The sequence below is a fragment of the Antedon mediterranea genome, chromosome 8 (genome assembly GCF_964355755.1).
Source record: "Antedon mediterranea chromosome 8, ecAntMedi1.1, whole genome shotgun sequence".
NCBI lineage: Eukaryota > Metazoa > Echinodermata > Crinoidea > Comatulida > Antedonidae > Antedon > Antedon mediterranea.
The window spans coordinates 4,974,455-4,988,062 of NC_092677.1; the positions used below are offsets into that span (position 1 = coordinate 4,974,455).

At 34.6% G+C, this 13,608-nt stretch overlaps 1 protein-coding gene and 2 long non-coding RNA genes across 3 annotated transcripts in view; 2 read left to right on the plus strand and 1 right to left on the minus strand.

Moving 5' to 3' along the window:
• The window catches only part of LOC140057178 (uncharacterized), a 72,751-nt gene that overhangs the window by 9,285 nt on the left and 49,858 nt on the right, over positions 1-13,608 (plus strand). The window contains exons 3-7 of the mRNA XM_072102734.1: positions 566-901; positions 2,260-2,571; positions 2,907-3,131; positions 3,443-3,541; positions 8,675-8,696. Of these exons, the coding sequence (XP_071958835.1) occupies positions 566-901; positions 2,260-2,571; positions 2,907-3,131; positions 3,443-3,541; positions 8,675-8,696 (994 nt within the window). The remainder of the gene's footprint in view (positions 1-565; positions 902-2,259; positions 2,572-2,906; positions 3,132-3,442; positions 3,542-8,674; positions 8,697-13,608) is intronic.
• Positions 8,847-10,236, plus strand: LOC140057193 (uncharacterized). The gene is made up of 2 exons (XR_011846882.1): positions 8,847-9,129; positions 9,937-10,236. It is a non-coding gene; the product is annotated as an uncharacterized lncRNA (long non-coding RNA).
• Positions 10,188-11,026, minus strand: LOC140057194 (uncharacterized). The gene is made up of 2 exons (XR_011846883.1): positions 10,699-11,026; positions 10,188-10,465 (listed from the first exon to the last, which is right to left on the minus strand). It is a non-coding gene; the product is annotated as an uncharacterized lncRNA (long non-coding RNA).

Genomic DNA, 13,608 nt, shown 5'->3' on the forward strand with positions numbered 1-13,608 from the left:
TCTTGTTTATCTACTCTGATCTTATTCTCTCTTCTCCTCTAATATCTATTACATTCTACTTTATACTGGATATGCAAATTTTAGGCTTCAGAGGAGGATAACATTTTCCCTCCAAAAATTATACGATTTTGATTGGCTAATAATAAGGCGGACCTGGTCTAAAGCATCCTTCTCTAAACACAGAGAATCACAACATCAATAATATGACAGCCTAGTATAGCCATGTCAATGTTTTAAGATAGATACATTGAATAAAAGTTTATTTTAAAAGAGTAGGTACAGTATGTTATAAAACAAGTAATGAATGTTTTTATAATGTTGTATTTGTTTTCAATTAAAGATTGACGGCTGTATTTAAGTCTGTTCCTCGTTAAAAAAAGCAGTCAATCTTTCACCTCATGAAATGTTCTCACCATCCAACTCATAAACATTCATTATTTGTATATTATTAACTAGGCATAGGCAAATGAAGGATGAAACTAAGTAAACCTCACAAAAAGACAAATAAAAAAGCATAAATATATATTTTTTTAACTTGGCCTAATAGTAATTGTTTCATTTCTAGAGGCCCATTGTCAGTTGGTGACATCATCTAACCAGGAAGCCAAGGAAGGTGATGTTGAAGTAGTAATGACTTGTGATTATTCACAATTCACTTCTACTACGCCTGATGCAATACAATGGGATGAACTAAATGATGGTGGAGTAAATATCAACCCAGGAATTGTAAATACTAATAAGGTACAAAATGGACGTTTCAGGTTAGACACTGCTCCTGGTAAAGCTAGCCTGGTGATGTCACAACCTATGAGAAATGATTCTCAAAGAATATTTCAATGTCAGATAAAAACAATAAGCGGAGAAATTCAGTTATCAAATCCATCTATTCTAACTGTATATTGTGAGTACTGTAGATTTAAATGTTTTGTTATAAATACCACTAATGCTGATGTAATACAATATTGCAACTCAATGGAAAGTTAACCTTTTTAGCAGATAGAGTCCTGGGGCATCAATTTGGTGGTAGGGGTGTGAGAGACTGAGGTGAACACATTTTTTAAAAGATGGACTTTTAGGTGCCTAGAAATTGCGTTTTTACTTGAAAAATCTTACATATATTCTGATTTTTAAATCTGGATTGCCAGGAGTTTAGAATTTGTTGACAATTAATATTTATTATTATATTTCTGCGGTTCTATCCAATGTTCTAGCCACTTTGAAAAATAGTACACTACTAATGAAAGTGCTAAATTATAAGTAATAAATATACTGTATCCAATCTGTGGACAGTACTATTTCAATCTAAGGGTATGTTCAGACTCATGGAGTTACAGTGGAGTTATCTATGCAAGGCGTACGGTAATCCGTGGCGTTAAAAGCCAAGGTGTTCAGACACAACGACCAACATTCCTGATCAGGTCAAAGCAGATAGAACTATATGTATACATTCATGACAATGCATGAAAGTTTACATCGTTTACATTGTTTTTTGTTAGTTTATTTATATAATGTTTACCTTCAAATATACTGATTTGTTCTTAATACTTGTAGAATTGCATTTTAATTCAAAATAATTTAAAACGTAATTGTTACACGGACAATTATCTGATTAATTGATTTAATTAATCACTGACGCCAACTTTACTGTTCTTTAAAATCTGAACCTGAAAATACATTTGACATAGCTATTTCACTGTCGTATCATAGGGTACGGGTATGTAGTTGCTGTCTGCTAATCGTGGTTGTGTATTTACATTGGTTAAGGTTAAAATCACTGATGCATCCCTGGATTAGCGTTATGAAATCTACCCTCTCCCGCTAGAGTTATTAACGCCACTGGCGCGGAGTAACAGCTCCCTAACGCTAATCCGCGGCATGGTTCAAACACAAAAATATGTACGCCGCTTACATAACTCCACCGTAACTCTGTGAGTCTGAACATACCCTTAGATCTTGTCAGTGCAGCTCAGGTTTCACAATTATAATATAGCTTGAGCCAGTTAATGTCAGACATGGTACAATGATTATGAACACAAAGAGTGCACAAACTAGAAAGGTGTGCTGTGTAAAATGATAATAGTATTTACAACAAAAATGCACCTACTATGTAGTATATAGAGAATGTAGAGGAGCGTAATATCTTATCTGCATAAAAGAATAAGTTATATATAAATAAATTATTTAACAACATTTATGATATTTAATCTGGAAAATCTATTCTTAAAATACAATTTATATTTCCTTTCTTTTGATTATCAGACTTGGATCAACCATTTCTGGATGCCTCCGCAACCACTGTCTACGAAGGTTCATCAGTGACCTTTACCTGTAGTAAACCTGAAGGTGATCCTGTTCCTGACAATACCATTTGGTATAAAGATGGACAGACAGTCAATACAAATGAGACTTCTAGATATGAGATTGCAAATAACAGTATGTCAGAGTCAGTTAAGATTAAATCAGCTACTGAAGAAGATGGTGGGAGATATACATGTAAAGCAGAAAGTGATCAGTTTAAAGGAGACGATGCTAAAACAAGTGAAGGAAAACAGCTGACTGTAATTGGATATTGTATGTACACATTTGTATATTACCATTTAATTGTCTTCGTAAAAGTACTCTATGTGATTTAAGTTTGCTTGTGTATTAACCTGTTTTGAAAGATAAGAATACAGCAAATTATTTTAGATCTATAGAGATAGACATTACCTAAATTTGTCTTTAGATATCACTGCTCCATCATAGTACAGTGTACATTGCTTGAATTGTAGATCTAATATGTTTTATCTAACATATTTTTAACAAGTTCAAAAATGAGACAAGTAATATAGATTATATAAATTATTTAAGATAATATCTAAAATATTGACTGATTGGCATTAGCTGATCTTGTCTCTTTTTTTTAGATATAACTGTTACTTTTACATCTGAAAATGGTTTAGCAACATGTACAGCAGAGGGCCATCCTAAGCCATCATCTGTATGGATATTACAAGATGGAAAAGTGGTTGACAATGGAGAAAATAGAGCAACTATACAAATTAATGATGAGATATGTAAATCACATCTTGAATGTTATGCAGAAAATGGAAAGATTACTGACTTAATAACATTATTGAACTGTGATGCAGGTAATACATTTATGATTACATCGGCAATATAATTCAGTTCACTTATTGACTTTTAACTTGTCCCTGGTTATTATGTAACTGACGATATATCATAATAGAAATTTAAGCATTTTTCTATTTTTAAATGATGGATGTATCTTTTATTAGAAAAATGAAGGTTTACTGTACTTGATGTTTTTTTATGTATTGAATAATATTTTAATGAAACACCTAAATTTAGTTAACGTATGTACCAAGTGGTTTAAGTTTTATATATTGCAGTACATACTCTACATTTAAAAAAATGTTATCTATAAATTATTATTTTGTAGGTTCATTATCACCACACACCATCATGATTATTATTACTGTTGTTTTAATCCCTGTTGTCGTTGTAATCCCTACTGCATCGTTTCTGGTTTTACTTGTTTGTAAGTATCTGATTTTGTCTTTTTTTATTCTCAGTAAAGTATAGCATCAGGCATGAGCGATTCCACTTGTCCGACGTCCGGGACAACCATTTTTACGATCGGACAACTGTAAACTTTTTGAAAACAGAAATATGTACGCTATCTTTGAATCTCAATGAACTAGGCCAACTTATAATATAATAATAATATAGCGAACATCCAGTCGATCCAGAAACGATGCCAGCAAAAAAGATCGTTACAAATTCATTCTAAATATAGTATCAGAACGGTAACGGGACGATTCGGCCCTGAGACAATTCGGCCCGGGACGATTCGGCCCGGGACGATTCGGCCCTGGGACGATTCGGCCCTGGGACGATTCGGCCCTGAGACGATTCGGCACACTTAAATTTATCGGCTTTGATATGCATTTATAAGCATAAAATAAGCTTTTTTCCCCAAACTTTATTTTCAGAGAGACTATGGGGTAGTACTACTAGGGATAAAGATGCAATAAAGCAAACATTTTGAAAACATTGTCGAAAATGATCATTTTTTAATCACGCGAACGATGTAAACAAGTTACGCCCTCTGTTGGTTGCTTGGCGAATGCATGAAATAAACAAGGTTTTCGAAGTAATAAATTGAATATAAAATTACGTTTTTTTAGTAATTTATTATATTATATCAAGATTGTCAACGACTCAATATCAATAAATACGGATTGTTAAACACCTTTTACTCTAGTAGCTAGATCAACTTTCGTATGCACTTTGAGGTCCAGAGAATTTGACATCAGAAATTTGTTTAGGATGATCAAACAATCATTTTTGGCTTGGTTACACATTTTGAAAATGTGGCGAAAGGTCAAAAGGTCAGGGTGAAAGGTTATAATACCAAACACCAATAGGTCCTTAAATCTCGACAACCACTGGTCACAGCAAGGTAATTTTGGTCTCAAATTGATCGGAAGGTATACATTTATATTCAGTCTAATGGGACAATTTAGTCAAAAATTTCCGGAAATGCCATTTCTGACCTTTGACCCACTACAGAGGGCATGTGTGTATCTCCGTAAGTACTGGTCGTAGACACTTGAATTAGGTCCTAAAATGTTCGCAATATACATTTATTTATTTGTTGCACATTTTGAAAAATGTTACAAAAGGTCAAAGGGTCAGGGTCAAAGGTTATATGAACAAACACAAATAGGTACTTGTATCTTGGCAACCACTGGTCGCAGCAAGTCAATTTTAGTCTCAAAATGTTGAGAAGGCATGTATTCATATTCAGTCTAATGAGACATTTTAGTGAAAAATGATCAGAAATACCATTTCTGACCTTTGACCCACATACCAGGGCATCTTAATATCTCTGTAAGTATTGGTCATAGAAACTTAAATTTGGTATGAAATTGTTGGAAATATACATATTTACATTCATTCTAACAGAAAATTTGGTGAAAAGATGATCAGAAATACTATTAATTACTAATGTTTCAAACAAAAAACATACCTCTACACAACTTATTCTTATATAAATGGTATGCAATAACTGATGCTTTAAATGGTTTCATTATAGGAATTACAACAAATCCTTTACTGTTTGTAATGGTACCTTTGCTTATAATAATGCTAGAAAGGACGATCAAGCATTGATAGAAACGTCGAACTCAACAGTTCTTTTCAGAATGCTAGAAGTAACTTACCGTATTTATCCGAATAAACGCCCCGGACATTTATTGTTTAGGGGGAGGGATGTTTATTCGGTGGAGGCGTTTTTGTTTGTTTTTGGTGTGATATGGTAAAAATATATGTATATCAAATAAATACACCCTAGATAACAAGGCCATATAGATGGCTGCAGTCGCGTGCTCAAGTGAGTGTTTACCGACCGACCAACCGACCGACATAGTGAGCTGTAGAGTCGCGACGCGACTAAAAGTACAACACAATTAATATTGTAATAAGAATAACTGGATGAAACCTCCTTCATCCGGGTGCAAGTACAATCATGATATTGAAAAGGTATCGGAGACAACTATAATAGACCAATTCATTGTCATCATTCTGTATAATATTTTTGAATGTCACAGACAAATTATACATAATTTATACACGTCTGTTCCCAGTGTACATAATAAAACAATATTTCTGGAGATTTATTATCAATACCACTAGAAACTTAGGTTTTTTTATTTTTTAAGTACTAAATGCATTGACAATAAAAGCATCAGAAGTGTATTTTAAAATCATGATAAAATCATACTACAACACACTACAGTACACAAGGGTGTTTTCAGGAAAGCTGGACATATTGAAACTATGTATTGGCATATATATGCAAAAGACAGTGTTGATTGTTGACAAATTGTAGTTACAAACAAACAGATGACAAATTGTGTAATCGTGTCTCATATAGTGTCTCAGGATAATGATGTGTCATTGTTTTATATCATTATACTGGCACCTGGAGAGGAATCGTTAAATGGAGCCTGTGACAGTGTCACTTTTATTCTAAAAGACAGAAACATTTTAAATAAACGTTCACCCCTCCCTTCGATTTAAACGCCCCGCCACATGCATATACACAACAAGGCCATATATATACATGGCTGCAGTCGCGTGCTCAAATTTTTGTTAGTCTTTACCGACCAACTGACCGACATAGTGAGCTGTAGAGTTGCGTTGCACGCGACTAATAATTGTATCACAACACATTTCAATGACTACCATAATCTACAATTTACCAAGCATTTTTTTATCACTTTTTGATAATAATTGTGCTGTATTTTTTTTTCTGCTGTAGGTAGTATTTATTTGATTATACATACCATATTACACCAATAAAAAACGAAAAATCCCTTCTGAACAATAAATGCCCGGGGCGTTTATTAGGATGAATTCGGTAAGTTACTTTAGCATTCTGAAAAGAATTCTGTTGGGCTCGACGTTTCTATCAAAATGTTTGATCATCCTCGGGGGTCAAAAATACTTTCTAGCATTATTATAAGCAAAAATACAATTACAAACAGTAAAGGATTTGTTTTAAATCGTATAATGAAACAATTTAAAGCATAAGTGATTGCAAAACATTACTGTCCAAGGATAAGTTGTGTAGAGATATGTTATTCGTTTGAAACAATAACCTTAGTAATTAATAGTATTTCTGGTCATCTTTTAACCAAATTTTCTATTAGAATGAATGTAAATATGTATATTTCGAACAATTTGATACCAAATTTAAGTTTCTACAACCAGTACTTACAGAGATATGAAGATGCCCTGTCAGAATAAGTTGTGTAGAGGTATGTTTTTTGTTTGAAACATTAGTAATTAATAGTATTTCTGATCATCTTTTCACCAAATTTTCTGTTAGAATGAATGTAAATATGTATATTTCCAACAATTTGATACCAAATTTAAGTTTCTACGACCAGTACTTACAGAGGTATGAAGATGCCCTGGTATGTGTGTCAAAGGTCAAAAATGGCATTTCTGATCCTTTTTGACTAATATGCCCCATTAGACTGAATATGAATGCATGCCTTCTGAACATTTTGAGACCAACATTGACTTGCTGCGACCAGTGGTTGCCAAGATACCAAGTCAAGCAAGTAGCTATTTATATTTCTTCATATAACCCTTGACCCTGACTCTTTGACCTTTTGTAACATTTTTCAAAATGTGTAACAAATAACAAAATCTATATTTCGAACAGTTTAAGACCAAATTCAAGTGTCTACGACCAGTAGTTACGGAGATACATACATGCCCTGGGTTGTGGGTCAAAGGTCAGAAATGGAATTTCCGGTCAGTTTTTACTAAAATGTCCCATTAGACTGAATATAAATGTATACCTTCTGATCAATTTGAGACCAAAATTACCTTGCTGTGACCAGTGGTTGTCGAGATTTAAGGACATGTTGGTGTTTGGTGTTATAACCTTTCACCCTGACCTTTTGACCTTTCGCCACATTTTCAAAATGTGTAACCAAGCCAAAATTGATTGTTTGACCACCCTAAACCAATTTCTGAAGTCAAATTCTCTGGACCTCAAAGTGCATACGAAAGTTGATCTAGCTACTAGAGTATTTAAAAACTGGCCCAAAAGTGGGCCGAATCGTCTCACCTAAAGTGGGCCGAATCGTCTCACCTGAAGTGGGCCGAATAGTCCCGGGCCGAATCGTCTCAGGGCCGAATCGTCCCTGAACCTATCAGAACGTTCAGTCGGTCGCTCAAAAAATCTGCCGACAACAGAAGACGACTGTAATTAATACAGACCTAGTTTTTTTGGTCACATGACATAAAACGCGATACTCTCTGTTTTAGCGCAACCTCTCACAGACGTTCCGTCCATGAGAGGGTCCGACGACGACGATAAACAGTAATTGAGATCGTGTATTTACCTGGATCTGTTTTTCCACTCCAAATGTAAAATTACAATAACCGATGCTTAGGGCCTCTACAAAAACTGACATCTTCTAACTTTAGATAGGATTTAATTAGCGAACAATACATTGTTTGTGTGCATTGTCCATGCTTTGAAAGGCAATGACAACCCTACGATTGACGCATAGATAATTATAATAACAATACAACAGTCGTAGGTTACGAACAATACTTTGTAGGCTACGTTCAGACAGGGGCCTCCCTGATTCAGAGAACAATGACCTAATTATGATCCGGAAGAGGGACATTTTATTGCTGATAGACAAGCTCTTAGGCTTCATGGACAATGTATTAAATCCTGTCAATTATAAAGACAGGAATACTGAAAAAAAAAACATTTGATGACATTGACTAACAGAGTCCAACAAATCAAAATAAAGGAATCAAAATAAAGGAATGGAAATCAACTACGTTTTTTTTGTGTATTGCCTATAATGTGTGAAATTTAGTGCAGGGCAAGTGACTTTTCAAATTTACTTGTCCTGGGACAAGTGAACAAAACTGAAATTTCCTCATGCCTTACATTTACATTATAAATATAATTCCTGTTTGCTTTTTTACCTAAATGTTACATTAGCCTGTTCAGAACTAATTGACATTTATACTTCTTGCTAATTTGTAGCTGTAAATATATGAACTAATTAAATCAACTTTTAGTTCATAGTATATAAGAGATAATTAATCTTTTTTTTTATGTTTCTAGATCAAAGGAAACGTAGAAGCCGGTGAGTTATAGTCTGCATTATAACTTTAAATGACTGTATTTTGATTAAAGATGTATTGTCCCCCTGAACAAAAATTTTTTTTTTTTTAAAGGCCATTTTAATGATACATAAAAGTTATTCACTTTGAAAAAAAATTGGATCAAAAAAAAAATTATTTACCTTAGAAAATCGTAATTTAAAGTAAAAAATAGTCAACCGGAAGTCGGTTGGCTGGCAGCCAGCTGGCTTCCGGTTTAATTTAACCCTTGACCTGAATTAGCTTATGAATTATGCATATTGTATGATTCTTGTGCGTGTATGTGACCTCTAGGTCATCAGAAAAAAAATACGACGTGATATGGCGAGACGACGATGTGGGAAAGTTCTGTAGTTTAACAACAAAAAAAACAACTCCTACTTGAAGAAAAGACTATGGCTAGGCCCTAGCAGATTGGTAAGTAAGAACTGTAGTTTCTATGGTGCAGCTTTGTTAGTTAGTACTATAGGAAGCCTAGCTAGCCCATTACAGCTGTACTGGCTATCTAGTGTACTATCCCACTATCTATTGGCTAGGCCTAGAGTAGTAGCTAGTCTAGTAGTGGTAGTAGTACTAGGCCTAGTTGTAGGCCTGAGTGAGGGTTCACCCTGAGTGAGTAGCAGGCCTAGCTAATACTAATAGATACAACTTGTAAGCCTTATTAATAGTTATTGCCAACCTAGCTTTAAATAGGATTAGGCCTAAACATGCATCTGTGAGCATGGAGTAAGGAATAAGGTTTTAGCATGGAGGTATAAAAATAAAATATTTTATACCTCCATGATGGTTTTATTGTGACTTGTGTGAATTTCGACACCACCAACTCGTCTTATTTTTAGTATAATACTATAATATTAATAAGAGCAGCGAAACTCAAAAAGCGAAAACTTGTGAATGGCTGCCAAAAATAGAAAATAAGGTCACCCACCACCAGGGCCAGGAGAGATTATGGTGCTTGGTTTTTCCTTCATGATTAATTAGATTTTAATGCTAATATAAATTTGTGAAAATTGTAACTAGGCCTATACTGTACATCCAATAATGTAATTATTTGAGAGAAAATGACCAAATAATCTAAGTTGAATATTTTTTGGAATGTGTACTTTACAGTACTTAGTACCGTTATGTTGAAAATTCTTCCAAAGCAATAACGTTCAAACCAACATTCACACAATTAAACTTTTTATGTACATATTTTAATAAATAATGTCTTTCTTTTAATAGGTATTAACACACTTGAATGAACAATATGAGCAAGTAGTGGAAAATGGTGAAGAAATCAACACAAAATGTGGTAGCAACATTCACAATATTTATTTGAACGTTTCTTACTATGAAAATGGATGAACAATCACAGAAGACAAGCTATTGCTGTAATGCCACAATCAACACATCAATTAATAGTTGAAAATAAATTGTCAACAATAATGCAGAAATTCAATGAAATATACTAGTAATTAACTCATTTTTTACTGTACTGTACTGTAAATCTTCACACATTAAAATTATGGTGATTTTATTTCATGTACTGTAGTAGTATTTTTTATTTATTTAATGCTGTATACAAATGTTATTGCTCTAATTATGAAAACTATACAACATTTTAAAAGCTGGAAAACAACCAACACATTTGCCTAATGCTTTATGATAGTCATCCAATATTTATCTTGTGTTCCACTACCGAGTCTACTGCCAGTTGCCTTTAAAATGCTGTATGGGTGTAACTTCTGTTCCAGTCTTCATTAGCTTAAGTCTATAAATTGAAAAACAATGATGTATAAATACAAAAGTCAAATAGAAAAGTTAAATATTTCACAATTTATTGCATACATATAATTATTATTTCTGTACATGAATCTGAAGTTTTCAATTTGGGGTACTAATGTACAGTAAGGAATCCCTGAAAAGTGCATCTCCTCCCTAAAAAGGCCTAGTCTAATTACTAGTGTTTTCGTTTTGGTTGCTATCAACAACAATCTATTCTACCGTCAACTTCTTTGGTACTGTATGCTGATCATTTTCCAAATGTTCGTTTTTTGTCATCAGTTAGTCTTTTTTAGACTTTAAAATTAATTCGAGCTCCAAATGTATATCAGTGGTACATCAACATAGTAGGCCTATTTCCTGTAGCTAGTTGTGGAGTGATGGCTTAGCTAGGTGAGTACGACATATAGGGATGCTAGTCAAGTCGCCCCATCGCAAAGTCGCCCCATACAAAGTCGCCCCATACACAGTCGCCCCATCGCAAAGTCGCCCCAAAACAAAGTCGCCCTGACACAGTCGCCCCATTACAAAGTCGCCCCATCGCAAAGTCGCCCCATCGCAAAGTCGCCCCAACACAAAGTCGCCCCATCGCAAAGTCGCCCCAAACGTTAAAAAATAGTTTAAAAGTGCGTAAAATGTCGCAATGATACACAAAATAACACGGAACGTGTAGGCATAAAAGGGGAAGCCCCTCCATGTAGTCTCAGGTCACACGATCGGCACGCTCCCCAATCATCAGAGAGGAAGCCCCCAACTAATCACTCCGCGGTCGCTCTAACGTGCTCTAGCTTTCACCAGAGGGAAACCCCCGTAATTACTCCGCCGTTGTCGCACTACAACGCACCATCTGAAGATGGGGAAACCCCGTCGGAGTTTTACGATGATATCAGTCGCGTTCGAAATCGGTGGCGTTTAATTTTGGTCGCGATAAAATGATGTTATACGATCTAGATTATTTTTACTTTGGTCGATGAATATTTATTATTATTAGGCCTATAGGCCTATTAATAATTGATTTTTGTTTTTATTTTACACTGAGGTCTATGATGAGAGAAAGATGTGTGCCTTAAAAATGACAATTTGTAAACATAGTTTAAGATTATAGTAAGCCTATTATTCAGCATAATGTCATTTAACAGTACATAAATTTAAATGTGAAATATTTTATAGGGAACGCAGGCTACGTCTGTGTCTTTTATTTTTTATATGCAACAAATTAGGTAAAACAATTTATTTATAAACATTCAGTTTACTATTATATACATAGTATTACAATGAACATTGATTATAAGCCTGGAAATGCAATCCCATCATTATATCCATTATAAAATTGCATCATGATATCGCCACTATATTATGTCGTAAATGATGACGTGCATGTGTGTATTCGTCGTACGTCCGTGTACGTATTATTCCGTGCCTCTTCACTGTCTTGTTTATTAAAATTAAATAAACACCCGATATGAGGATATTTATTAGGCATGATAATTAGAATGTTCTATAACCAAAAGGGTTGAAAAGAATTTCTTCAGTAAAATGATCATTCTGCTGTTGAATAAAAAGCGACTCGCAATCTGAAACATTCTCTGAAACCAATCGGAGCTGCTCCTTCTGGTATCTGTTTCCTTCTCACAGCTGCTACGTCTTTCTGCTGCCCGTCGGGGATTCCCCTTTTTAAAAAACACGCACACGATAATCATACTGTACGATGGTTTTTCCATGGTCAAAATGTAGCGTTTTAATTTTACTAAAATACCTGCATGTGTAAAACGATCATATCGGCGAAGAAATCCCCTTTTTTTTATTTCTTCATTTTGAAAAGTCATAATTAAAATTAAATAACTATAGACACATAACTTGTCAATAAATGCAAAATGATCAATAAGTAGCCTATATAACATTTATTGTCTTACAACGCTGTTATTGTTTTAACTACTGTAAATATACGAAGGCCTACTATTTATACACTTATTATATTATCCTAAAAAATGAGCTGGTATCCACGCGTAGGTTGAAGAAAGATTCGTAATTGTGGCTCTGGTAACTAATTTTAAAATCATATTAAATTAACATTTTCGAAACTATAAATCAGGGATAATCTTTTCGAAATCTTTTTAGAACTTTCAAACAAGGGACTATTTTTTAATGATTTTTAAAAAGCACATCACTCCATTATAACCTGTAAAATAAAAATTAAAACACAAATTATGTATAATAGCTGGATAAACATTATAATGTATACGACATTTAGCGCGACCAAAGTAACAACGCAATCGATATCAAACGCAACCGCTATATGATTAAAACAGCGTACTACTAGCGGCGGCACTTCCGAAATAAAACCGTGGGCGACTTTGCGATGGGGCGACTTTGCGTTGGGGCGACTTTGCGATGGGGCGACTTTGCGTTGGGGCGACTTTGCGATGGGGCGACTTTGTAATGGGGCGACTGTGCCGGGGCGACTTTGTTTTGGGGCGACTTTGCGATGGGGCGACTTTGTATTGGGCGACTTTGTATGGGGCGACTTTGCGATGGGGCGACTTGACTGGATCCCACATATAGGACCTAGCTAGGCCTCAAAGTGGGTTCCCGTCTACTTTTCTGACCCGATTATCTGCCTGCCTACAGCTGCTGCTACACTACACTACACAGTAGTAAACTACAGTACTAACTAGGCCTAGGCCCTACTAGATAGTAGAAGTAGGCTTATATTATAGCCCTAGCCTAGATAGCTAAGCCTATAACTATACGCCAAAAACTATTATAGGAGGATGTGTCATTCATCTAAAATAGAATTCTACTTACCAGCAAATTAACGGCAGAGCTTTTTACATCATACGATCAGGGAAACCCCAGCACTTTCTTCTGTTCTTCGCACATGTTTGTTTACGTGGTGAACAGATCGGATCTCCCCTGTTTGGATACTCATTAACATATCATGCATATTTATGAGCTGTTAGCTAACCATCGTTATTTTGGAATTTCTGAACTTATGAGTTCGAAAAAATGGTAAACTTATTTTGATTTTTTATAAGCGAAATCAATATTTTTTTCGGATTTTTTTTCGGCGAAAGTGAATAACTTTATTATAACTACAAAATGGTCTATTCAAAATTTGATTTTTTTCATCTT